The sequence below is a fragment of the Hypanus sabinus genome, chromosome 7, assembly GCF_030144855.1.
Source record: "Hypanus sabinus isolate sHypSab1 chromosome 7, sHypSab1.hap1, whole genome shotgun sequence".
Taxonomy (NCBI): domain Eukaryota; kingdom Metazoa; phylum Chordata; class Chondrichthyes; order Myliobatiformes; family Dasyatidae; genus Hypanus; species Hypanus sabinus.
The window spans coordinates 29,730,379-29,755,761 of record NC_082712.1 but is presented as its reverse complement, the minus strand read 5'-3'; the positions used below and the strand labels follow the sequence as shown (position 1 = coordinate 29,755,761).

The window sequence follows — 25,383 nt, the reverse complement described above, 5'->3', positions numbered from 1 at the left end:
TTGTAAAAGCGGGTTCATTTTTAACATTTAAGAAAAACTTGGACAGGTTCATGGATGAGAGGTGTATGGAGGGATATGGGCCAGGTGCAGGTCAGTGGGACTAGGCAGAAAAATGGTTCAGCACAGCCAAGAAGGGCAAAAAGGACTGTTTTTGTGCTGTATTGACTAAAGCAAATTTAGATTGTTTTCTCTGGAGCATCGGAGATTGAAGAGCCTCCTGACAGAAGTTAACAAAATAAGGAGAGGCATAGATAGGGTAGGTAGTTAGTGACTTTCTTCCCAGGACAGAAATGTCATGTACTAGAGGGCATAGATTTAAAATGTGGAGGATAGGTTAAAGGAGATTTATAAGGAAGAGAGTGATAGGTGCCTGGGAGACACTGCCAGTGGAGGTGGGTGGAAGCAGATACAAGAGCAACATTTAAGTAGTATTTATACAGGCACATGAAAAACCAGGGAATGATCACGTGGAGGCAGACGGGATTAGTTTGGATTGGCATCACGATCAGTACAGACATCACGGGCTAAAGGGCCTGTTCCTGTGCTGTACTGTTTTAATAGCAATGACATGAGAATTGACATTTACTTCATCCTTCAATAATACATCCGTGTTTTCTTTCACCTTTGGAAATTGTACTCCAGTTTAAAACTAGTCCATTTAGGCATTAGTTGCAGATTTGCTCCTGCATTCTACATTCAACTTTAAAACACTGTTATTTAAAAATGCATAATTCACTTCACCTGCGTGAACATAGAGTGGAACTGCCTCCACAATCACATGTGGCAATGTAATCACCGTGTTGACAACAGGTACACTTTTAGCAGCAGAGGTGCTTTCAAAATAACAAAGGAAAAGGCATGTTAGTAATTGTTTAGGAACTGAGGTGTTGTGTTTTAATTTGGAATACAAGTTTCCCATTACTAAAGTGCATAAATCTTTCTGCATCAATATTTTATATATTTATCAATATTTTAAAAAATGCTTTCAAAACTGGAAGCGCAAGCTGAAATAAATAAATCCTGAAATAAATAAATCCTGGATAAATCCTCTTTACCGTTTCCAGGAGATGATATAATGCCCTGAGGCAACTCCACTCTGATTGATCGGTGCTGGTGGACACTGCAAACAGAAGCACTCACTGGCACTTTCTCCTGTCTGTAAAACCACTGCACAAATAATTTTGTTTAAATGGTCAGTAACATATTAAAACAGCAAATCACAAGTCGATTTTTTTTCATTTCCATTCACCAATGAGCCAGTTAAAAACTTCAGGTTGAACAAGCAATCCTTTCTTAATAAACAGACTTTGTCAGTAATTGGCAACAATGCATCCACCCCAAATCCTTCCCAAAAGGATGCCATGGTTTCCAGTGGGAGAATGAGAATTATTTTTCGTGAGTTAGCAGTCTTCCAGAGAGTTGAGCATGAAGTAAATATCTAAGGTGAAATTTCCATGCAGTACTCAGTAAAAGAGATCCCATTTAACACATGTCCCCTCTGCTATCTAAGTTGAATGCAAAAGCAAAAATTCCATGATGCTACTTCAAAGAGGAACTGAGGCTACATCCACACTAGACCGGATTATTTTGAAAATGCTGGTTTTGCATAAAAACAATAGGCGTCCACACTAAGCGTTTTTGAAAATATCTCTATCCACACTGAAACGGAGATTTTGGTGAATCTCCTCCTCTTGCACATGCGCAGGACACATCTACCGAAAACAAGCGCCATGTTTGGTGTCAAATCTCACCATAAAAGTGCGCATTTGTGTAGTTACAGACTAGAAAAACTTAAAACGATGGGCAGCTGTTGGCTCTCGCGCAGGAGAACTTAAAACTAAGAAAAACAAATACTGGAGTGTACGGAGGCAACCGACAGGGAATTCACGGACTGTATGACCCAGCTGACGACGAACATTGAAAAACTGACTAACTCTTGCATTAATAAAGCACCTTGTTAAATGTGTAAAACATGTCTGCATCAGTGTTATCTTGTATTTCCATACAATGTTACATTAGGAGGTTACACATCTGTTGTCAGAGAAGTACTTGCATAAATAAGTAAACCACCTTCATACGAGCAAGGACAGAAAACACAAAGTGAGTACAGTATACTTATTTATTTGCTAAGTTATGGGTCAAAGTATTTGGTGAGTACATTTCTAACTCTTCTGGCTTCAGTCTCGTTGCCGTCTGTTCTGAAATTGTTAGGTTGCGTTCAAGAAAACAATGAAATAGCGCGCTGCCGTCTGACAGCGCTTTCAAAAGTCTCTGGTTACCCCATCCACACTGATCCGCCCGAGCAGCGTTTTCAAAAATACCCACCCTGGAAAGCATTTCTGAAAAGCTCCAGCTTCGGGGGACAAAAACGCTATTTTAGTGTGGACGGAAGGTAATAATGAAGAGGAAAAGCTTTGGTTACGGATTTATCCAGCGTAGTGTGGATGTAGCCTGAGACTTAACCCATGGATAATCTTTATCTCTGGTGCAATTCTTAAACTTGTAGATTGGCCATTAACACATTGTTGCTTCTGGAAGCAGGAATGTGCAAATTTTTAAAGTTCAGTAACAATGCAATACATTGCCCAAACTGCACCACTGCTTATTAAACCCAGTCGGAAGATCAGATTCTAAAGGACAAATAGACAGTGTTTGGTCTCAATCTGAAAACAGTTTCATCTTCCATTAAAAAAAGATAGTTTTAATGCAGCTCAGAAACATTTTATGGTAAAGTCTTGTAGAAGAGAAGACTTTGCAAAGAGAAATGGCTCAAGCAAGGAAATGGATGTCAGTAGAGAAGTCCAAAATTTGTGTGGCATAAATATTAATACAAACACAAAAACCCCAGGTAGGAAGAGCCACAATGCAGCCAAATGTGGAGGTTTTCAGTATCACATAACCGGCAGATGCTCTTTAACATGGGTAAGCGTATCACCATAGCACAAATATTGACAGAAGCTGGTTACACAGAGGGTTGGAGAAGAGGCAGGAGTGAGGTGCACTGGGAGGCCCCACATCTGAAACTGAAGGCTTTTGTTTGGGGAAGGCAAGTTGAAGGTGAACAGGTGAAAGCACCAGAAGGCTTGGCTTTTACCAAAGTAATCAAGTGTTCCTTCAGCTTCCCAAGGCTAGCTCAGCTTGTTAAAATATAAAGTAATCCCACTTTCTGGAAACTGGCTAGGGTCAGAATCAAGATTTTTAAGATTTAACCCCAATCCCAATCATATACATTTTGGGAACTTGCATTTACCACATTTTTTGTCGGGGTGATCGTGCAAGAATGCATTCTTTAAAGTGGGTTTTCTTGTCTGGTTTGGTGTCTGGGGAGAGGACAAGGCTGTGTGAGAAGGAAAGAGGGGGTGGTGAAGGAAGTGGTACTATTATCCTGGCAAGTCTTACAAAATGATGAATTATCCCAACCAAGTCAAGTCACTTTTATTGTCATTTTGACCATAACTGATGGTACAGTACATAGTAAAAATGAGACAATGTTTTTCAGGACCATGGTGTTACATGACACAGTACAAAAAACTAGACTGAACTACGTAAAAAACCACACAGAAAAAAAACTAGACTAGACTACAGACCTACCCAGGACTGCATAAAGTGCACAAAACAGTGCAGGCATTACAATAAATAATAAACAAGACAATAGGGCAGTAAGGTGTCAGTCCAGGCTGTGGGCATTGAGGAGTCTGATAGCTTGGGGGAAGAAACTGCTACATAGTCTGGTCATGAGAGCCCGAATGCTTTGGTGCCTTTTCCCAGACGGCAGGAGGGAGAAGAGTTTGTATGAGGGGTGTGTGGGGTCCTTCATAACGCTGTTTGCTTTGCATATGCAGCATGTAGTGTAAATGTCCATAATGGTGGGAAGAGAGACCCTGATGATCTTCTCAGCAAGTAGTCACTAATCAGAAATACTCTGAATATTAGTGTGGACATCCCTATCAATAACCGTCCCTTCAGGCTTCCCAAAGGTGGCATTCTGAAATCCATATGTCAATACACTGAGTCAGTGTATTTGAGGACATACTGAGCTCTGGTCAATGTGGCTTGTGAACTCTTGCTTAAATGGAGTGAAAGCATGTCAGATTCAAAAACAGAAGAGTTTTAAAACAAAAAACATAAATCTACAAGCCCCTCAATTTGTACCTTGTGCCAACTGTGACTCCATCTGGTCAACTGAAATCATGGAAGGTGCAAGTTCGAGCTTACTGGTCTCAATAGTGAGTGCCCATGGAGATGCGCTCAAAATGTCCATCATTAAAAGGAATGAAATATCTGCAAACACCCGATCCATGTGTTCAAACTGTAAAATAAACATCCAAGCAAGAGGAGGATTGCATTTAAAATGTATGAAGAACTGGTGATTTACAATTATATTATCACAAAAGAAGGAAGAAATTATACATTTGTTTCAAAGGGGATAATTGGAACTAACTTTAGCAATTATATTTGGCTATGCTACTGCAGAATTAGACAAAAGATCAAAGTTTAAATTTTCATGCATATATTTTTAAAATTGATATACTGTATTCATTAAAATACTACTTTTGATAACAAAAAGTACTCTAAATACATGATGGCAAAGGTGCTAATTGGCCTACACTTTGTCCATCATACAATAATTCTGAAATGGTTAAGTCAGCTGTGCATGATTATGAGCAATGAATGGCCTTAGTCCACTTTGAACCTGACAGGCTACTTTTGAATTAGTATCTTTTGGATGAGGTCCTAACATAAGGGTTCCCAAACTTTTTTATACCATGGACCTTTACCATTACCTGAGAAATCTGTGGACCACAGGTTGGAAATCCCTGTCCTAAAATGTTTGTAGCAACTAGCAAGCCAGCTAGCTCAAGAACAACAAATACTGGCATAGTCACCCACATCCCACAAAGTACAGCAGCCTACTCATTATGAAGCCAGTTGAGAAAAATTTACTTATGTAAGTAAACATTTTCATTTTGATTCAACATTTGCTGAAGTTTCTCTCAGCACTTCGCAATTCACTCTTATTAATTCTCAGGATTGAGAATCAATTCTGGCTGCCAAATAAAGTTGCATATTTTAAATGTGCATCTAATTTTTATGAATACTGTTAAGTATTTCTCTTCCAGAAAAATAAGCTGAACAGTAAAAAAAAGACAACTAGAAAGTCAAGAGAAACTCTATGGGATGAATGGGATTGATAAGCAGTTTGTTAAAACCTTCAAAAGTCACTTAAATCTTCCCCCCCCCACTTTAAAATCAAAACAAATAAAATTTTCTGTTGTACTTACTTTTGTGGAAACAAACTTTGCAGTAACATCAAATGGGACCACTGTTTCAATAGTAATGGTCTCATCCTAAAAGGTAAAATAAAAAGAACATTTCTACACTATTACCAATTATTAGGCAGACATGGAATTAAGTAATATTATGTATGAGATGTATTCTTTCTGTTGTTATTACATCATTTCAGTAGTATGTAGTGCTGGGCCCTGGGACTCCAGGTTAGAATAACACTTCTGCTGCTGTATTAAAAAATGTACTGTCCTTCAATAAGGTTATAGATTAACATGAAAAAGAAGAAAAGCCAATACAGCGACTGCTTCAGGAAGACTTAGAAGATCACCAACCTTATGACATTTGCAAATGATCTCCTTGCCTTCAACAACAGTAGTAACGACATAGGAAACATGAACCAAAAACACTCTTGTTCCAGTCTGTGTGCATCTGATGTAAAGAGGTTTCTCCATCTAGACAAGATATAAACAATTGGTTTAAAGATTAAATATCTCAGTGGTAAAGGTCATTCAAAGGTGAAGTTAATGATTTTACTTCAACATTCAACGTTTGCAGAAGAAAATCTGTGGAGAACTTGGGCAACTGCTTGGAAATTCTACAAGCTAAATAGAATGACATCAGCATAGAGTATTCAATGGAGAATTTACTGTAAACAGCACAGGAGGATACCAGCTGAAGAAGAATGAGACAGATGGGAGTTCTCTCCCAGCAGAGAAAGTCCACCCTCATTTCCCTTCTCCTCACTTTCCTGAACCGCTTCAACTGATGTCGACAAGCTCACTTTTGCTATTTTGCCAAATACCAATGCTAGTTACAATGTACGCTGGCCAATGGACCAATCAGTACAGCTTTGGATTTAAGTAAATGCAGAGGTAGTCATCAGAATATAAAAAACAGTCAAAGGAACAAACAGATATATAAAAAAATCACTACAATGCCATGGTCACAAGACTACCAGAAGAAAGAAAAGATTACTCAATCAATTATAGCTAATAGCCTAAGAAGTTGACCTTGGTGTACAATATCCGAGGGAGTTTATACAAATGATAAACTAAACAAAATGGTCAAAATGTTCACTTGTTCAATAAATAAATTCCTAATTGCTAAATTTCCAATTCTCTGCTTCCCTACGTACTGTATATATTGTATTTCAATACCTGGGCATCAGCATCTCACAGAATCTATTCTGGGCCCAACAAACTGCTGCAACCACATGGGTGGCACACCAGTGGCACTACTTTGTTAGGAGCTTGAGGATATTTCATCAAAGACTCCTTCAAATTTCTACAGATGTACAGTGGAGAGTATACTGAGTGATTGTGTCAAGAGCCTGGTATGGAGGCTGCAATGCACAGAATTGCAAAAGGCCACACAGTGATACAGACTCGGCCACCTCTGTCACTGGCACAATACATCCCACTATCAAGGGCATTTTCAAGCGGCAGTGCATCAAGGAAGCAGCATCTATAATTAAGCATCCTCAACATCAGAGCCATGATCTCGTTGTTATTATCACTCGTGAGGAGTCACAGGAGCCTGAAGACCCACGTTCAATTGTTCCAGAACAACTTCTTCCCCTTTGCTCCCAGTCCATTTATTCTTATACCCAACTATTCTTATGTTGCACTATTTATTTCTGTAATTAATAGTAATTTTATGTCTTTGTACTGTACTAGCGCCACAAGACAAATTTCATGTCATGGAAGTCAGTGATAATAAATCTGATTCTTATGCTGAATGTTACATGGAACAAATTTTACTAAGTAATAGGGCAATTTCTAAGAAGGAAATGGGTGAGCTGAAAGATTTGCAGATAACAGTAAACATGAGAGTGTTGAAATAAATGCTTGAACTTTGAAAAACATCACACTAACACTGATTAATACATCCATGTTGTAAGACTGAGTTGCTCCAATTTACTTTCATGTTTATTGCCATGAAATAAGAAATTAATGAGCGAAGTGACATTTGGTCAAAAAGGAAGTTATGCAGTTGATTTTTACTTAAATTTTATAGCCAAAGATTCGCAGCCCCAAGAGGCTCATTGGCTATTGCATTTGTTTTACAATTGATCCTGTTCTCTTCACTTCTATCACACCCGCCTGAGGAGCAGGTTTACCTTTTCCCCTGGGAGCAAGTCTCCAATAGGAATATCCGGAAGCAAAGCAGGACAAGAATCATCACACATCTCTGTCCCATCAAGGGTTATATGAGTTGTCTGAGTGAGGTTGGCATCCTGGCCTGGAAATAACACAAATTGTTACTGTTGTTTCACAGAAACCTGATAAGGTTCATGTAGCAAGCAGCTCTTTCACATAAAAGACTCTGACCATTAAAGCAGATGTGGCTATATTTATCACAGTGTACTCAATACAAGTAAGTCCACTACTTTAGTTACCAACATACAGTTCCTTATGATACAATTTGGAAGACAGCAGACAAGGAGAAACAGCAGGCTTCAGATCCTAGCAGGTACAATAACATAATATGAAAATAATCACCTGTATGTGACGCAATTATTGTGCCAGGTAAATACCATCAAATGCAGCGTCAAATTAATAGATGTCAATATTTGGAGGGTTAAGGACAATTAAAATTCAGGCTTGGAATGCAAAAATCTTTGTTAAGCAATAATTCACTTCAGCTTAGTGGTCATTTTCATAACTTCACTCATCTTGGACCCTGTTTCACTTTATCAGCCCATACTTCCACCAAGCATTAGTTGTAAATATAGCTTGCCATTCTCTGCTTAACCTACACTAAGTCCTATTCCATGATCATCCTCCGGTGAAACAAATTTTAAATACCAACATGCTGCAAAGTATCAAGATGCATAATGACATTAAGAAAAATGTGAAATAATTGGTAGTTGTTGTTGATCTTTCTCCAACAATATTTAGTTTTAAAATTCTTGCCTATGTTTTCAAGTCTTATGCCTTTGAATATCTTTCAGCCCTACAAAATATCTTTGCTCGTTCAACTCTGGCCTCTTGCATATCTCTAAATTTAATTGTACTCCAGCTACCTATGACCTCTTTCATCTGCTTTAGCATAATAAATACCAAAAGACTCTGTATATCATTGTCATCTTGCACAATATCACACTCAGCTACAAAATTATGCAATCAAAGACTCAGTTGAAAAGCAAATACGAGGAAATCTGCAGATGCTGGAAATTCAAGCAACACACACAAAATGCTGGTGGAACGCAGCAGGCCAGGCAGCATCTATAGAAAGAAGCAATGTCAATGTTTCGGGCCAAGACCCTTTGTCAGGACTAACTGAAAGGAAAGATAGTAAGAGATTTGAAAGTAGGAGGGGGAGGGGAAAATGCGAAATGATAGGAGAAGAGTGGAGGGGGTGGGGTGGAGCTGAGAGCCAGAAAGGTGATTGGCAAAAGGGATACAGAGCTGGAGAAGGGAAAGGATCATGGGATGGGAGGCTTAGGGAGAAAGAAAGGGGGAGGGGAGCACCAGAGGGAGATGGAGAACAGGCAGAGTGATGGGCAGAAAGAGAGAAAAAAAAAGGAGGGGGGAAAGAAACTAAATATATCATGGACGGGGTAAGGAGGGGCATTAACAGAAGTTAGAGAAGTCAATGTTCATGCCATCAGGTTGGAGGCTACCCAGCCGGTACATAAAGTGTTGTTCCTCCAACCTGAGTGTGGCTTCATCTTGACAGTAGAGGAGGCCATGGATAGACATATCAGAATGGGAATGGGACATGGAATTAAAATGTGTGGCCACTGGGAGATCCTGCTTTCTCTGGCGGACAGAGCGTAGGTGTTCAGCGAAACCGTCTCCCAGTCTGCGTCGGGTCTCACTAATATATAAAAGGCCACACTGGGAGCACCAGATGCAGTATACCACACCAGCATACTCACAGGTTAAGTGTTGCCTCACCGTTAATGTTCCTCCTCCCCTCCTTAACCCATCCCTGATATATTTAGTATTTTTCCACCTCCTTTTTTTTCTCTCTTTCTGCCCATCACTCTGCCTGTTCTCCATCTTCCTCTGGTGCTCCCCTCCCCCCTTTCTTTCTCCCGAGGCCTCCGTCTCATGATCCTTTCCCTTCTCCAGCTCTGTATCCCTTTTGCCATTCACCTTTCTGGCTCTCAGCTCCACCCCACCCCCTCCACTCTTCTCCTATCATTTCGCACTTTCCCCTCCCCCTCCTACTTTCAAATCTCTTACTATTTTTCCTTTCAGTTAGTCCTGACAAAGGGTCTCGGCCTGAAACGTTGACAGTGCTTCTCCCTTTAGATGCTGCCTGGCCTGCTGTGTTCCACCAGCATTTTGTGTGTGTTGCTCAGTTGAAAGGTACAGTTTAAAGGAGCGTGTAACTGGAGCAGCAGTAGTGGGGAGAGTTTCAGAAGATGATACTGAAGCAGTAATATTGACTAGAAATAACTGTGCTGTCAATTCCTTGTTAAGGACATATATTGATATTTTAGGGAATAAAAATCTCTCCACATACATTATGATTCAACTTTAATCAACTTCAGAGTCAGAACTAAAAAAAACTAGAAGTAAAAGTCAATAAAAGTTTGAGGAGGAATTCAACACAAAGATTTAATAAAAGGGTTAAAAGGAAAGATTGACCAATAAAAGGAAAGGAAAAATTATAGCTGGCCCGACAAAGCAAAAAACCAAGTACTATCCCAGCTTTCCAGATTTAGAAAGAAAAATAGTGATGGAGATATAAACCTAACCTTGCTTACCCGAAATTGCCACACCAGACAGGGAATGAAAATTAAAATCTTAAAATTTGAGGCAATTCAAGAGTCAAATCAGGAAGTAATTTCCTGTAAAGTAGACTCAGGTTAATTGAGTCAGCCGCTTAATCAGCATAATTCAGCATAAGAACAAAAACTAAGAAAATAGCTGAAATTCCCTTCATTTGGAACTCTATGTTGTTTAATTTGGACAGGATACAGTTGCTGAACAGTTTCTAACTAGCGCCTATCACGTCACTTACGCAGCTGTTAGTCACTACACTGTGCTTAGAGTGAACAGCTTTTAAATAGCATCAATTATGTGTGTTTGTGTTCAAAAAGCAGTGTTTTTCATCACCGACAGTTGGAGAGAAATAAGCAGTAAGACAATTCAAGGGACTCCGCCTCCTGGTTTCAGACATGTAGATAGATAGATAGATAGATAGATAGATACTTTATTCATCCCCAAGGGGAAATTCAACATTTTTCCAGTGTCCCATACACTTATTATAGCAAAACTAATTACATACAGTATTTAACTCAGTATAAATATGATATGCATCTAAAATCACCCTCCCAAAAAGCATTAATAAATAGCTTTTAAAAAGTTTTTAAGTAGTTTACTAAAGTGCATTGAGTGGTAACTTAAGCTCAGTCCTAACCCCGGCACTTAACATGTCTTGCCCCTGGTGGTTGAATTGTAGAGCCGAATGGCGTTGGGGAGTAATGATCTCTTCATCCTGTCTGAGGAGCATTGCATTGACAGCAACCTGCCGCTGAAGCTGCTTCTCTGTCTCTGGATGGTGCTGTGCAGAGGATGTTCAGGGATTTCCATGATTGACCGTAGCCTACTCAGCGCCCTCCGCTCTGCCACCGATGTCATACTCTCCAGTTCTGTGCCCACGACAGAACCCGCCTTCCTTACCAGCTTATTAAGACGTGAGGCGTCCCTCTTCTTAATGCTGCCTCCTCAGCACGCCACCACAAAGAAGAGGGCGCTCTCCACAACTGACCAATAGAACATCTTCAGCATCTCACTACAAACATTGAATGACGCCAGCCTTCTGAGGAAGTACAGTCGACTCTGTGCTTTCCTGCACAGGGCATCTGTGTTGGCAATCCAGTCTAGCTTCTCATCTAACTGCACTCCCAGATACTTGTATGTCTTAACCTGCTCCACACATTCTCCATTAATGATCACTGGCTCCATATGAGGCCGAGGTCTCCTAAAGTCCACCACCATCTCCTTGGTCTTGGTGATATTGAGACACAGGTAGTTTGAGTTGCACCATATCACAAAGTCCTGTATCAGTTTCCTATACTCTTCCTCCTGACCATTCCTGACACACCCCACTATGGCCGTGTCATCAGTGAAGTTCTGCACATGGCAGGACTCCGAGTTATATTGGAAGTCTGATGTGTACAGGGTGAACAGGACCGGAGAGAGCACGGTCCCCTGCGGCGCTCCTGTGCTGCTGACCACCGTGTCAGACCTACAGTCTCCCAACCACACATACTGAGGTCTGTCTGTCAAGTAGTCCGTTATCCAAGCCACCATGTGTGAGTCTACTCCCATCTCCGTTAGTTTGTGCCTTAAGATCCTAGTCGCTTCTTGTCCGCCTTTAATCTCTCCCTTTTCCGATTTAAACTTTGAAATTTCAACTTTATTCAGTCGGATCAGATATAGTTATGGCCACTCTCAGAAGCTCCAAAAGAAATCTGGACCCGAGCAATGGGAAACTCAAGAAAACCGATGAATTCTCGGAGGAACCCCCCTGGGTAAAGAGACTAGAATCTCAAATCAGCAATGTCAGCATTGAGATAACTCAACTAAAAGAGAAATTTGAAAGAAAAGCCAACTCTTTGAGCCTCAATCTTAAAGAAGTTAGTCGAAATACTGCGGACCTTTCTTCATGTTTGGAAAAAGCCCAACAACGGCTCGTTGATCTCGGAGCTCGATCACATCGGAACAATATTCAAATTGTTGGAATAAAAGAGAAATCAGAATTGGCCAACACACTGGATTATTTTGCAAAATGTTTCAGTCTTTATTTCCGGAGGTTTGTTTACAGCCTTCAGATATCGAAATGGCTCACAGAATCGACACTTTAAAATTTTTGGATCAAGGTAAAAACAGACATATTGTTGTGCGTTTTCTCCATTTCAGAAACAAAGATCATATTATTAAGCTTGCAAGAAAAAAGACTCTTTCAATATCAGAATTCAGACATTCGTTTCTATGAAGATTTTCCACGCGAAATTGTTAAAAAGCGTGCCGGATTTGCAAATGCTATGAAATCAGTGTATGAAAAAAAAAGCTTTTTCCACTGCTTCAATATCCAGCAAAATTAAGGCTCTTCATTAAAAAGTCTGATTTTCACTTTTTTGATGATCCACTTGGTACATTGAGTTTTATTAATTCTTTATCCGACACATCTGATGACGAATCTGAAGCTTGAATGATTTATAATGGTTTGATTGTCTCATGGTGTAGAGTGATGAGATTGAAAGATTTGATGGTTACATAAGTCTTTAAAATACATTTTTATCTCTGAAATAGACTGGTTTGGATGGCTTCAATTTCAGGGGACAGAGGGAGAACTGTTGATAGTCTGTAATAAATTTGAACCATTTAGAATCTTTTTTTCTGCAGCATTTAAATGAATTAATTGTTTTTTTTTTGTTTTGTATGCTTTTGTAAAGATTTTTTAAAGTAATTATTTGGATTTCTTTATGTATTAAAGATAGACCAGACAATTTAAAGATGGCGATTGTTTTTCTTCTGTGCAAATATTTCAAGAATTGTTTTGGATGTGTTTTTCTTCCCTTATCTAATGTTATGAAGGTTACTTTCAATATAAGGTCGTTTTGTTATACAAGAAAAACACTTTCCTTCCAAGTTAATTATATTGAGATATATGTCGACTGTAATGAGTTTTATGTTCGGTAGAGGGAGACAGATTTTTTTTTGATTTTTTTTTTACTTAGGTAGACGGAGTTTGTATTTGTATTCGTATCTATGCTTTTCTTGGGGCTTGCGTCGGTTAATATCGACTTGTTTCTGGGCTTTGTAGTTTGGGTGGGATTTTTTTTCTTTTTTTTCCCCATTATGGAATCCCAGAGCAAACGCCAATTATTTTTATTGTTGTTCATCTCTACCATTTTTGACTATCCTATCCTGACATGTGTCTAACTATTGATTTTAGACACAAAGTTCCATGATGATATCTAAACAGCTATATGTTTTAATTTGGAATGTTCGCGGTTGGAATCATCCTATTAAGCGTAAGAAAACATTTAAAGTTATTAACCGATTCCAGCCCGATATAATCTTTGCTCAAGAGACGCATATCAGGTTATGTGATAAAAATCGATTTTTTAAATTTTGGAAGGATCCTCAGTTTCATGCAAATTCCCAGAGTAAAACTAGAGGTGTTTCTATTTTTATTGATTCCAATATTTCTTTTAACCAGGAGGATATTATAACTGATATTAATGGTAGATTTCTGATTGTTAAAGGAACAATTTGTAATAGAAAAATGGTCTTGGTTAATATTTATGGACCAAATGTTGACAATCACTCATTTTTTAAAACTGTTTTTGAGTTATTACCTGCTTTAAATGAATATATGTTATTAATGGGTGGTGATCTTAATACTTGTCTAAATCCTTTAATGGATAAGTCGTCATCCAAATATCAACTCCCTAATCGTTCTGCATCACTTATTAATTCCTTTTTAATTGATTACAGTTTAATTGAGGTCTGGACGCATATGCACCCTAGTGATAGAGAATACTCTTTTTCCTCACATGTTCATAATAAATATTCGAGAATTGACTATTTTATAGTTGACCCTCAACTTTTAGTCAATGTTCAGAAATGTGAGTATGATGCGATCACTATTTCTGATCATGTTCCTTTAAACTTAATATTTGAACTGAACGATGTTGTTTCTACCAGGCCATTTTGATGTTTTCCAGAACATATATTACAAAGTTCAGAATTTGTTAAGTTTATCAAAGCTCAGATAAGAGTTTTTTCTCTTTAATAATATTGGAAACGTCTCTAAGTTAGTAATTTGGGATACATTAAAAGCTTATTTATGCAGTCGTTATTTCCTATATAGCTAAACTGAAGAAACAAACAAGAATGGAATTAGATAAAATCTCTAAACAAATTAAAGAATTAGATAACATTAAAGCAATCCCTCCAAATGCTGTTTCATTTAAAAGAGTAGAATTACAATCACAGTATAATTTATTACTAACATATCCTATTGAAGGATATTTGCTTAAATTGAAAAGTCAATTTTATATCTTTGGGGATAAAAATAATAAGCTCTTAGCTTCTCAATTAAGAGCAGCTAGAGCTAAAAGACAAATCTTAAAGATTCGTAAAAATAATGGAGATATAGTAAGTAACCATGAGGACATTAATAATACTCAAGATTTTTACTCTGATCTTTATAGATCTCAATTTCCTGCAGATTCCTCTAAAATGAAGTCTTTTTTACATCAGATTAAATTTCCACAAATTTCTTTTGAAGATCAACAGATGCTTGATGCTCCAATTGCCGAGCATGAAATTCAGAAAGCTATTTTATCAATGCAATCAGGTAAAGCTCCTGGACTTGATGGTTATTCAGTGGGATTTTACAAAAGATTTGAAAGATTACTTTCTCCATATCTTTTGGAAATATTTCATGAATCCTTTGACAAGGGTAATTTACCACCTTTTTATGAAGCATCTATTTCCATAATTCTTAAAAAGATAAAAGATCCTGTTGAATGTTCATCATATAGACCTATTTCCTAATTAAATGTGGATGCAAAAATCCTCTCTAAAATATTGGCGAATCGCTTGGAAAATATTTTAACTAAAATTATTTCTATGGATCAAACGGGCTTTATTAAAGGCCGTTATTCTTTCTCTAATGTTTGGAGATTGATGAACATTATAAATTCATCATTAGCTAAGCAACCTCAATGTGTTATCTTTCTTGATGCAGAAAAGGCATTTGATAGAGTTGAGTGGCCATACTTGTTCAAAGTATTAGAAAAATTTGGTTTTGCTAATAATTTCAATAGATGGATTCAAATGATTTATAAGAATCCTATTGCCACGGTCATTACTAATAACTGCCTTTCTTCTTTTTTCTCACTTTCTCGTGGCACTAGACAGGGATGTCCATTACGTCCTTTATTATTTAATCGTGTATTGGAGCCTTTAGCTATAACATTATATGAAGCTAAAAATATCCATGGTATCTCTATGAATGGAACCATACATAAGATTTCCCTTTATGCAGATGATCTTTTGGTTTTTATTTCAAATCTTGAGGAATCAATTCCTAATTTTTTGGAAACACTTAAAGATTTTGGTAAATTTTCAGGATACAAACTTAACTTAATGAATTGTTTCCATTAAATGTTCATGTTAGTACATATAATGATATTCCTTTTAGAATTGTTTATACATTTAGATATTTAGGTATTATAATTACTAAAAAAATAAAGATCTCTATAAAACGAATATAGTTCCTTTAATGGACTCCATGAAACAATTATTTTCTAGATGGAATCCACTTACTTTTTCTTTAATAGGTCGTATTCATTCTATGAAAATAATGATTTTACCTAGATTTTTATATATTTTCCAAAATATACCAATCTTTTTAACTAAAAAATGTTTTGATCAAATTGACTCTCTTATTTCTTCTTTTATTTGGAACAATAAGAGACCTAGAATTAATAAGTATCATTTACAAAAATTTAAAAAATATGGTGGACTTGAACTTCCTAATTTAAGACTGTTTTATTGGGCTGTGAATATTAGACAATTATGCTTTTGGTTATATTGGCTTGATAAGAGCCAAAAACCTTTATGGGTTGATTTGGAATTAAAAGCTGTTAAACAATTTCATTTAACTTCAATTTTAGGAGCTCCATTACCTTTACAGCTCTCTAAAATTCCAGATTTAAATCTTTACCCAGTTATTAAACAATCCCTACGGATTTGGGTTCGGTTCCGTAATTCTTTTAATCTCAAACAATTTAAGTTATCTAGTTTTTTATATCAATTTTTTAAAATTTAAACCTTCAACAACAGACCCCATTTTTCTTTTATGGAAAAATAAAGGAATTCATTCTTTTACAGATTTATTTTGTGATGGTTGATTGATGACTTTTGAGGAGTTAATTAATAAATTTTCTCTTGCTCATACACATTTTTTGCAATATTTTCAGGTTAGACATTTTTTACAACAATATTTACCTAAGTTTCCATATTTACAAGAATTTAATTTGTTGGATACCATTTTGAAATTGAATCCCTTAGTGAAACGTTCCATTAGCAGAATTTATAAGTTACTTTTGTTACAAAAAGAGAACCTATCACTAAAGATTAAAACAAGATTGGGAGAGAGAACTTAATATGACCTTTGTTAATGAAGATTGGCTTCGAGTTTTGAAAAACGTAAATTCTTCTTCTGTATATGCTAACCATTGTTTAATTCAATTTAAAATTGTACACCGTTATTACTTAACAAAGCAGAGACTATCTAAAATATTTTCTAGTATAGATAACTATTGTGATAGATGGAAAACTGAAGTCGCTACTTTGTCATATATGTTCTGGTCATGTTCTTCATTAAAATCATTTTGGAAATCTTTATTTTCTACAATTTCTAAAGCTTTGAAAATTAATTTACAACCTAATAGATTGACTGTTCTATTTGGAATAGTTCCGCATCATATTCAGGGTATCTCATCTTCAGAACAACATGTAATTGCATTTGTTACACTGCTGGCAAGAAGAGCTATTTTATTAAAATGGAAAGATATTTCTTCCCCTACATTAATTGAATGGTTTTCTCAAGTGATGTTATGTCTTCGTTTGGAAAAAATTGGAAGTAGAACTTTTGATCCTTGATTTGATTTTGAGAGAAGATGGGGTTCTTTTGCCAAATACTATCATTTAATTTGAATTAAATCATATGGTTTCCTTCCAATTTTATTTTTTTATATATAAATATGAAATGACGGTTGATGACTCTTTTTTATATATTTAGATGATGGTCAAACGTATTGCTCCGGGGGGGGGGGGGTGATTCCTAATGGGTTTTTTTATAGTTAGTGGGGTTTTTTTTTAGTTAGATGGGGGTTCTTTTTTATTTCCTTTTTTTCTATATAATTTTTTTTTCCATTTTTATATTTCAAGATCAGTTTTTTCTTCTCTTCAGCTTTATTAATTGTATGCATATTAATCTGTTAAAGTTTTGTATCATTTTATAGCTGTCAATGATTACGTACCAATAAAAAGATTCTAAAAATGAAAATGTAAGACAATTCAAAACTGTTTTACTCAATGCAGTTTTAAGCATTCAGACTTGGAGTGCCAGAAATGGCCGGGAAAGGAAATGAAATGATTTCATGACTTCAATTACAAATAATTTGAAGGTATTGACAATCATTTAGAATGTTAGAATGAGAATGAAGATCTGGAGAATGCAATGTTTGAAATCAATGCATGAAGGTAGTCCGTTATCTCCATTAGGTGTCCGCACTAGAATATGGCAGCATACACTGCAAGAATTCCTCTGTCGACAACTATTACAATGAATACAGTTTCATAGTATATTAGTACCATTTTAATTTGTTCTGTATTTCATTTAAATATATAAAAAAACACTAGGTAACAAATTACAGGTGACCCCCATTTTTCAAACCTTCGCTTTACGACAGCTCGCAGTTCCCAAAGACCTACATTAGTACCTGTTTTCGTTAACCAAAGAGGATTTTTGCTTTTATGAAAAAAAAGACGCCAGATTTATAGATGTGTTTACCCCGAGAAAGACTACCATGACTGTGAAACCTTGTGTGGGCAGTTGTGTGTGTATGCATGTACGTGCCAATTATTTTTCTCCAAATCGATTTTGGTTCGCTGTCTTCCCGATTTTGATAAGTGAAACTACACTGTACATACAATATTTCTACTTTATATGGTTGTGTCTTTATCATATCATTCCTGTTTTTACTATATTTTCGAGTTATTTTAGGTTTTATGTGCTACTTGGTATGATTTGATAGGTTATCTTTTGGGTCTGGGAACGCTCAAAAATTTTACCCATATAAATTAATGGTAATTGCTTCTTCGCTTTACGACATTTCGGCTTACAAACGGTTTCATAGGAATGCTCTGCCTTTGGATAGCGGGGGGACCTGTATATAATTTAAACTTTTTCCATGAAACTTTGGCTAATTGGAGCAGTGACTTAATTGGGGCAAAATGTACTAGTCCTGATATGTCCTAATGAACCAGGGTGGTGGAAGCTAGTTTCAGTTAAGCTCAAATTCAAGGTAAACACATAAGGAATTTAAATATGGACAATAAAAGTAGGTTGTGTGGTAAAGTTCGTGCCAGGACTATTGTTTCATTTTCCTAACACAGTTCATTGATTTGGAGTTAAAGCAGAGTGGTCGAATGTGCAGATCTTATCAAGTTAGGAAGAACAGAGGGAATCAAATGAGGCAGACAAAATAATTAATTTAACATTGAATGAAACATATCAAATTCTGAAGTAACTGAATATTACACTTGGGAATAATGATGTTACTTGACAACATTTAAAAGTTATCTTGCAGTAAATCTTTCTGGATGCGCAGCCCTAATTATCTCTGTGATTATACTACATTGCTTGATCATATGCTTACAGACTCGTACCTGGTTTTAAACCTGCTGTGAGCTTCATATCCGTTGCAGTAGTGACCTCTTCTGACTGAACAGTAATTGCTAAGCAATACATTTCATTGGTCAATGTCGGTGGTTCATGGCGTAGCTGTACCGTTAATCTTGGAACTCGAGAAATCACCCTTTAGTTACAAAAAAGAACAATTCTGAAAACAATTTTCTGACAAAAGTGAAATTTTGAGAGTACAGAGTATGTTAGATCTTGTCAGAACAAAAAGGCAAGAGTAACAGGTTTAGGGGGCCTTGATTTTCAAGAGATGTTGAGTCCCTGGTCAAGAAGAAGGAGGTTTCATAGGTGTAGGCAGGATGAAGCAAATGAGGCATGTAAGCATAAGAAATACAAGAGAATACAAGAGAAATACAAGAGAAAGAAATCATTTGGGCTATAAGAAGGCATGAGATTGCTCTAACAGACAAGGTTGAAGGAGTATCCAGCTTCTACAAATATATTTTAGGCAAAAGGATAACGAGGGATAAAGTTGGTCCTCTTGAAGATCAGAGTAGCCATCTATGCATGACACTAAAATAGGAGGGAAAGATTTCAAATAGATTTCTTGCATCTTTATTTACTTGGGAGACGTACATAGAATCTATAGAAGTGAGGCAAAGCAGCAGTGAGGTTATGGACCACATACAGATTACAGAGGAGGTACTTGCTGTCTTAACGGACTTGACAAGGTGTTCCCTCAGACCCTATGGAAAACTAGTGCAGATATCGCAGGGGGCCTAGCTGAGATATTCAAGCAACACTCACAAAATGCTGGTGGAATGCAGCAGGCCAGGCAGCATCTATAGGAAGAAGTAGATGTTGCCTGGCCTGCTGCATTCCACCAGCATTTTGTTTGTGTTGATTGAAATTCCAGCATCTACAGATTTTCTCGTGTTTGAATATTTAAAACGTCCTTAGGCACAGGTGAAGTGCCAGAGGATTGGAGGATATCTAATGTTGTTCCATTGTTTAAGCAAGGCTTTAAGAATAAACCAGAATATTATAGGCTGGTGAGTGGGAGAGTAGTGGGAAAGTTATTGGAAGGTATTCTAAGCGACTGGATATATATATATGTATGTGTGTGTGTGTGTGTGTGTGTATATATAATTATTTGGATAGACAGGGACTGATTAGTTAGTCAGCATGGCTTTGCGCATAGTAGGTCATGTCTAACCAATCATATAGAGCTTTTTGAGAAAGTTACTAGGAAAGTTGATGAAGGCAAGGCAGTGAATGTTGTGTACATGGGCTTCAGCAAGGCCTTTGACAAGGTCCCACATGGGAGGCTGGTCAAGAAAGTTGAGTCGCTTAACATTCAAGATGAAGTAGTAAATTAGATTAAATATTGGCTTTGTGCTGGGTCCATTGTTGTTTGTCATCTATATCAATGATCTGAATAATAGCATGGAAACTGAATCAAGAAATTCATGGATGACACCAAGAGTGGGGGTGTAGTGGACAGCGAGGAAGCCCTTCAAAGCTTGCAACAGGATCTGAACCAGCTGAAAAAAATGGAATGAAGAATGACAGATGGAATTTAATGCAGATATGTGGAGTTGTTGCACTTGGGTGGACAAACCCAAGTACCACTTGGGTGGTACGACACCGAGCAGTGCAGTAGCACAGAGGGATCTGGGAATATGAGTCTATAATTCTTTGAAAATGGTATCACAGCTAGATAGGACTATAAACAAAGCTTTTGGCACAGTGGCCTTCAAAAATCAAAGTACTGAGTAAAAGAGTTGGGGTGTTGAAGATGTACAAGATATTGAGAAGGTCTAATTTGGAGTACTATGTGTAATTTTGGTCTCCTATCTGCAGGAAAAATGCCAATAGAATTGAAATAGTGCAGAGAAAATTTACAAGGATGTTGCCAGGACTTGAGGAACGGGACTTTACTCCCTGGAGCATAGGAGAATGAGGGGAGATTTAATAGAGGTATGCAAAATTATGAAGGATATAGATAATGCAAATGCAAGTAGGTTTTCTTCCCCGAGGTTGGGTGACAGGCGAAATGTTTAAGGGGAAAACGAGGGACAACATCTTCACTTAGAGGGTGGTGAGAGTGTGGAACAAGCTGCCAGCAGAAGTAGTGAATGTGGGTTTGAGTTCAACATTTAAAAGAAATTTGGATGGGTGCATGGATGGGAGGGATATGAAGGCCCTTGGTCTTGGTGTAGGTCAATGAAACTAAGCCAATTAAAAGTTCAGCACAGACTAGGTTGGTCAAATGGGCTGTGTTGTAGCGTTCTATAATTCTAATTGTTTTTTTTGGCAAAAAGGAACAGTTTAATCTGCACAAACTCAATTCAGAGCAGTAGATCAACATAGAATACAGGTCACAGGGATCAGCAATTTACTTATAAAATACAATGGTTAATTTCTGCAAGGGAACTTACCCAACTTAACTGTCCAAAATAACCCCTTCCCCCACCCAACCAAAATAATTAGAGAATTGAGAAAATTGACTACTGCCAGGTAAAACTACATAACATTTTCTACATACACAGCAAACGAATTAACAAAATACAAAAAGTTTTGCCATTTCAACATTCAAATTAACATTACTTATGACTGGAATGATGAAGCATTTAGTTTGATGGGCCAACTTTGAGAAGTATTCATTTGACATCATGAGCAAAATTCTGCCATCTTGACAGGGATACTTAAACAGAATTAGAGAAACACTCTAATGCAGCTTCATGACTAAGAAGTTTGAAATACAGGTTGATATATGCACATGTAATGTCATTCCAACCTGAATGTACTGAGGAACTGTCAAGACAGTATGAAAATAAACACCTTCTTTCCTTAAACAAATCCTTTAACATCAATTCTTCATTTTAGAATTACAATGTAACAGAAAGGAAGTGACTGTAGATCAAAGTAAGTGCTCTTTCACTACGACACAGTAGCTTTCGCTGTAATAAACAAGACAACCCTTTCTTATACTCACATGGTGCTTGCTTGTATTGTAACACTGTCCCAGCATACTTCATTATCTGGAAGCTTTGGTCGTCGTTTAAAAGATCGACTAGCTTGCAAGGCCTCCTGGCATGATGCAGCATCGCCCCCACCACCTCTCCAGTTCAGAATCACACATCTGCCAGTATCAGTACCAAGCACAAGGTCTACAGAGGTAATCTACGGAAAACAATGGCATAACCCCCTTAAAATTTTTAAGGTTACTTTGGATTTATTTGCACCAAAAATACAAAGCAATCATGGAACTTTTGAAATGATAAAATAGTTGCATTTAATATCATAATAAGAACAACTTCAATATCATAATAAGAACAATTCAAAAGCAGGTTGTGATTTTTTTGAAGATTCATTATTAACTAAAAGCCTCAAATTCATTTCACACAAATCATTTTTTAAAAATCAGATGTCTTCCAAACAGCCTGCATGAAAATTTACCTCCACTTTCTTTCCAACATCTTCGGTCCGAGCAACAAATTTGAAAACGTACTGCCTGGTTTTACCAGGAACTAAGCACATGGTGCCCTGGGATGAAGCTTCCAGAATGTCAGATGTTTGATAAGTTTCCTCGACCACACAGTATTGGTTGTACTCCTTTAAGTAAAAGAAATATAATTGTCAATAGCAAAGTAAATGGAGGCCGAAATTAGGTCTGACAATCACACAAGAGATCAGGCCTGTTTCGGTTAGCTGCACAATGTACAAAACCCATGATTAAGAGTTTCTCTTAGAGTGGCTCAAAGTTCAAAGAAATTTTTAGGCTGGAATGTGGAATTTTCTTCCACAAACTGTGGCTGATGTGAAGTTCAGACACAGGAAGCAGCTGATAAGGTCACACATAATGGTTAAAGTTGAGAACATCTTCGAGAAGCAGTACCTCAAGGTGGTGATATTCAACATTAAGGATCCTCACCACTTGAGACATGCTCTCTTCATGTTACAATCATCAGGGATATGGTAAAGGAAGGCCTATACTCAATGGTATAGGATCAGTTCCTTTCCCTCTGCCATCAGATATCTGAACCGTCGATGAACCCATAAACAATCTTTTTTTGCCATATTTATTTTGTAAGTTATATTAATTTTATGTCTGCACTGTACTATTGTCACAAAATAACAAATTTCACACCATACAAGACATTGATAATGAAGATGATTCCGCAACTTTCAGTTGCTGAGCATTTTCAGGTCAAATAGCATGGGATTTCTTGCCACTCTGAATCAAAGAATGCTTAGTTAATGCAGAAAAAGGGAGTAGATGACCAAACATCATATTACTATGACTGACCATTTCACTTAAGCGAGTATGCAAAGCCAAATAAACACTAACACAGAAACCTTGCCTTAACAACAGATAAGATTTGCTTCAGAAAATATCTTACCTGGTTGTTAAAATGGACACAGAGCTTTGAAAACCGGAATGGATGAGGGCAATCAGCACAGAGGAACACATGAAGTTGTACAGGGTCATCAAGATGGAAACTTGGGGCCAAGAAACGAGCTTTACATTCAACTTCATGGACAATTGAGTAGAACAAGCAAAAAAGCAATTTAGTTTCTAATTTTATTTTTGCTTACTGAACCTATCTTTTGCTTATCTGAATCACTTTGGTAGACATAATAAAACACAAAATAACTGCATAAAATTATCTCATATCCTAGTGTTTCTTTTAAAATAAACATGGCATAATACAAATGTCTCACATTTCAAATTGCACATCAGCACACATAAGAAATAAATTTCATCTGATCACTATAGCAATTCTGAAAACAATCCTAGAAGTCAATTATACAAATAGAAAAAATAGAATGCAGAATATTCTATAAATGAAAAAAAATCAGAAAATACAGGAAAAACAACTGACTTAATTCAGATTTAAAGCATCTGCATTTCTTTGATTTTCATCATTAATATGCTGGCCTTTATAAATCAGAGCAGTGAGTATAGGAGTTGGAGTGTAATGTTAAAATTGTACAAGGCATTGGTGAGGCCAAATTTGGAGTATTGTGTACAGTTCTTGTCAATGAATTATAGGAAAGATGTCAACAAAATAGAGAGAGTACAGAGGAGATTTACTAGAATGTTACCTGGGTTTCAGCACCTAGGTTACAGGGAAAGGTTGAACAAGTTAAGTCTTTATTCTTTGGAGCGTAGAAGGTTGAGGGGGGACTTGATAGAGGTATTTAAAATTATGAGGGGGATAGATAGAGTTGACGTGGATAGGCTTTTTCCATTGAGAGTAGGGGAGATTCAAACAAGTGGACATGAGTTGAGAGTCAGGGGGCAAAAGTTTAGGGGTAACACGAGGGAGAACTTCTTTACTCAGAGAGTGGTAGCTGTGTGGAACGAGCTTCCAGTAGAAATGGTAGAGGCAGGTTCAATATTGTCATTTTAAAAAAATTGGATAGGTATAAAGACAGGAAAGGAATGGAGGGTTATGGGCTGAGTGCAGGTCGGTGGGAAGAGGTGAGAGTAAGCGTTCAGCATGGACTAGAAGGGCTGAGATGGCCTGTTTCCATGCTGTAATTGTTATATGGTTAAATGTATTGGATTAGGGAAGTGACAATATGCAGATTGGCCTGGGTGTTCTTATGCACCAGTCAATGCAAGCAAACATGCAGATGTAGATGATAGCAAAGGTAACAAATATTATGTTGCCCTTCATAGCAAGGGGATTTGCATACAGGAGCAGGATGTCCATCTACTATGTTATAGTACCTTGGTGAGACCACCCTTGAGAACTGCATGCTGCTTTAGTTTCGTTACTTGCCATTAACAAGGTTTGTAGTCACTATACTCCAGAGCTTAGAACAACAAGAAGCTATCTCACTGAAACCTAATTATTTGACTGGACTCTGATCCAGGGAAGGATGTTTCTTCTAGCTGGGGTCACAAACTCTAGAGTGCACAGCAAGTGATCTTAAACTGAAATGAAAAATTTCTTCAGAAGAAAGTGAATTTGTGAAATTTGCAAACAAGAGGACTATAGAGGATGATAAATGTATTTGAGAAAGTTAAACATAGGCATAAAAGTAAATTGCTAATTAAACAAATTTTGCTTGAAACTTAAAACTTACCAAATGGAACATAATCTTGCATTTCAATAGTAAACACATTACTTCCAGCTAAAGAAATACGATCTGCCCACACTTTCTGAGCAGTTTTGATGGCCTTGGGATCACAGTCGGGCTCTGGAGCTGGGGTCTCATTCTATTTTTATGAAAAGATAATCATTGCAATTTAATTTGTTTTGTTGTTTTAAAAAGATTTTAAAAGCTGTTGTCACAAATACTTACCATCAACACTTTGATCAGGTTCTTTTCTACACGAGATTTCTGTTCATCGCTTAGTGTGGACGCTGTCTCATCAGTAAAGGACCAATCTTAGAAACAAGAACCACAGCCTATAATGGGGACTACAGGGAAAGAACAATGGCTTCTATGATACACACTTGTTAGCAGAAGCTGAGGATACAAATGGGAACTAAGTAGTAGCCTCCAAACTCATTAATAAAAGTTAGAAAAGAGAAACAGAGAAATGTTACCCTATCACTTCCGATCAGAAATCAATTTTTGGTGATACCGTAATAAATTCACTTATCTCGGTTCACGCGTGGCAGCCAGCATGAGAGATCAAAGAGGTTTTAGTATTCATAGAAG

The 25,383-nt window shown here is 37.1% G+C and overlaps 1 protein-coding gene across 4 annotated transcripts in view; it reads right to left on the bottom strand.

Annotated features, from left to right (window-relative positions):
• The window catches only part of trappc11 (trafficking protein particle complex subunit 11), an 87,846-nt gene that overhangs the window by 13,229 nt on the left and 49,234 nt on the right, over window positions 1-25,383 (bottom strand). For all 4 annotated transcript variants that reach the window (XR_009513050.1, XM_059974337.1, XM_059974338.1 and 1 more), the window contains exons 16-27: window positions 25,021-25,082; window positions 24,802-24,934; window positions 23,106-23,236; window positions 22,162-22,317; window positions 21,698-21,885; window positions 18,726-18,874; window positions 7,409-7,530; window positions 5,622-5,741; window positions 5,283-5,348; window positions 4,153-4,309; window positions 1,056-1,167; window positions 742-833 (exon numbers count right to left, since the gene is read on the bottom strand). Coding sequence is in view for 3 of the 4 variants with exons in the window: in XM_059974337.1 (XP_059830320.1) it covers window positions 742-833; window positions 1,056-1,167; window positions 4,153-4,309; window positions 5,283-5,348; window positions 5,622-5,741; window positions 7,409-7,530; window positions 18,726-18,874; window positions 21,698-21,885; window positions 22,162-22,317; window positions 23,106-23,236; window positions 24,802-24,934; window positions 25,021-25,082 (1,488 nt within the window). In the remaining variant the exon portion in view is untranslated. The remainder of the gene's footprint in view (window positions 1-741; window positions 834-1,055; window positions 1,168-4,152; window positions 4,310-5,282; window positions 5,349-5,621; window positions 5,742-7,408; window positions 7,531-18,725; window positions 18,875-21,697; window positions 21,886-22,161; window positions 22,318-23,105; window positions 23,237-24,801; window positions 24,935-25,020; window positions 25,083-25,383) is intronic.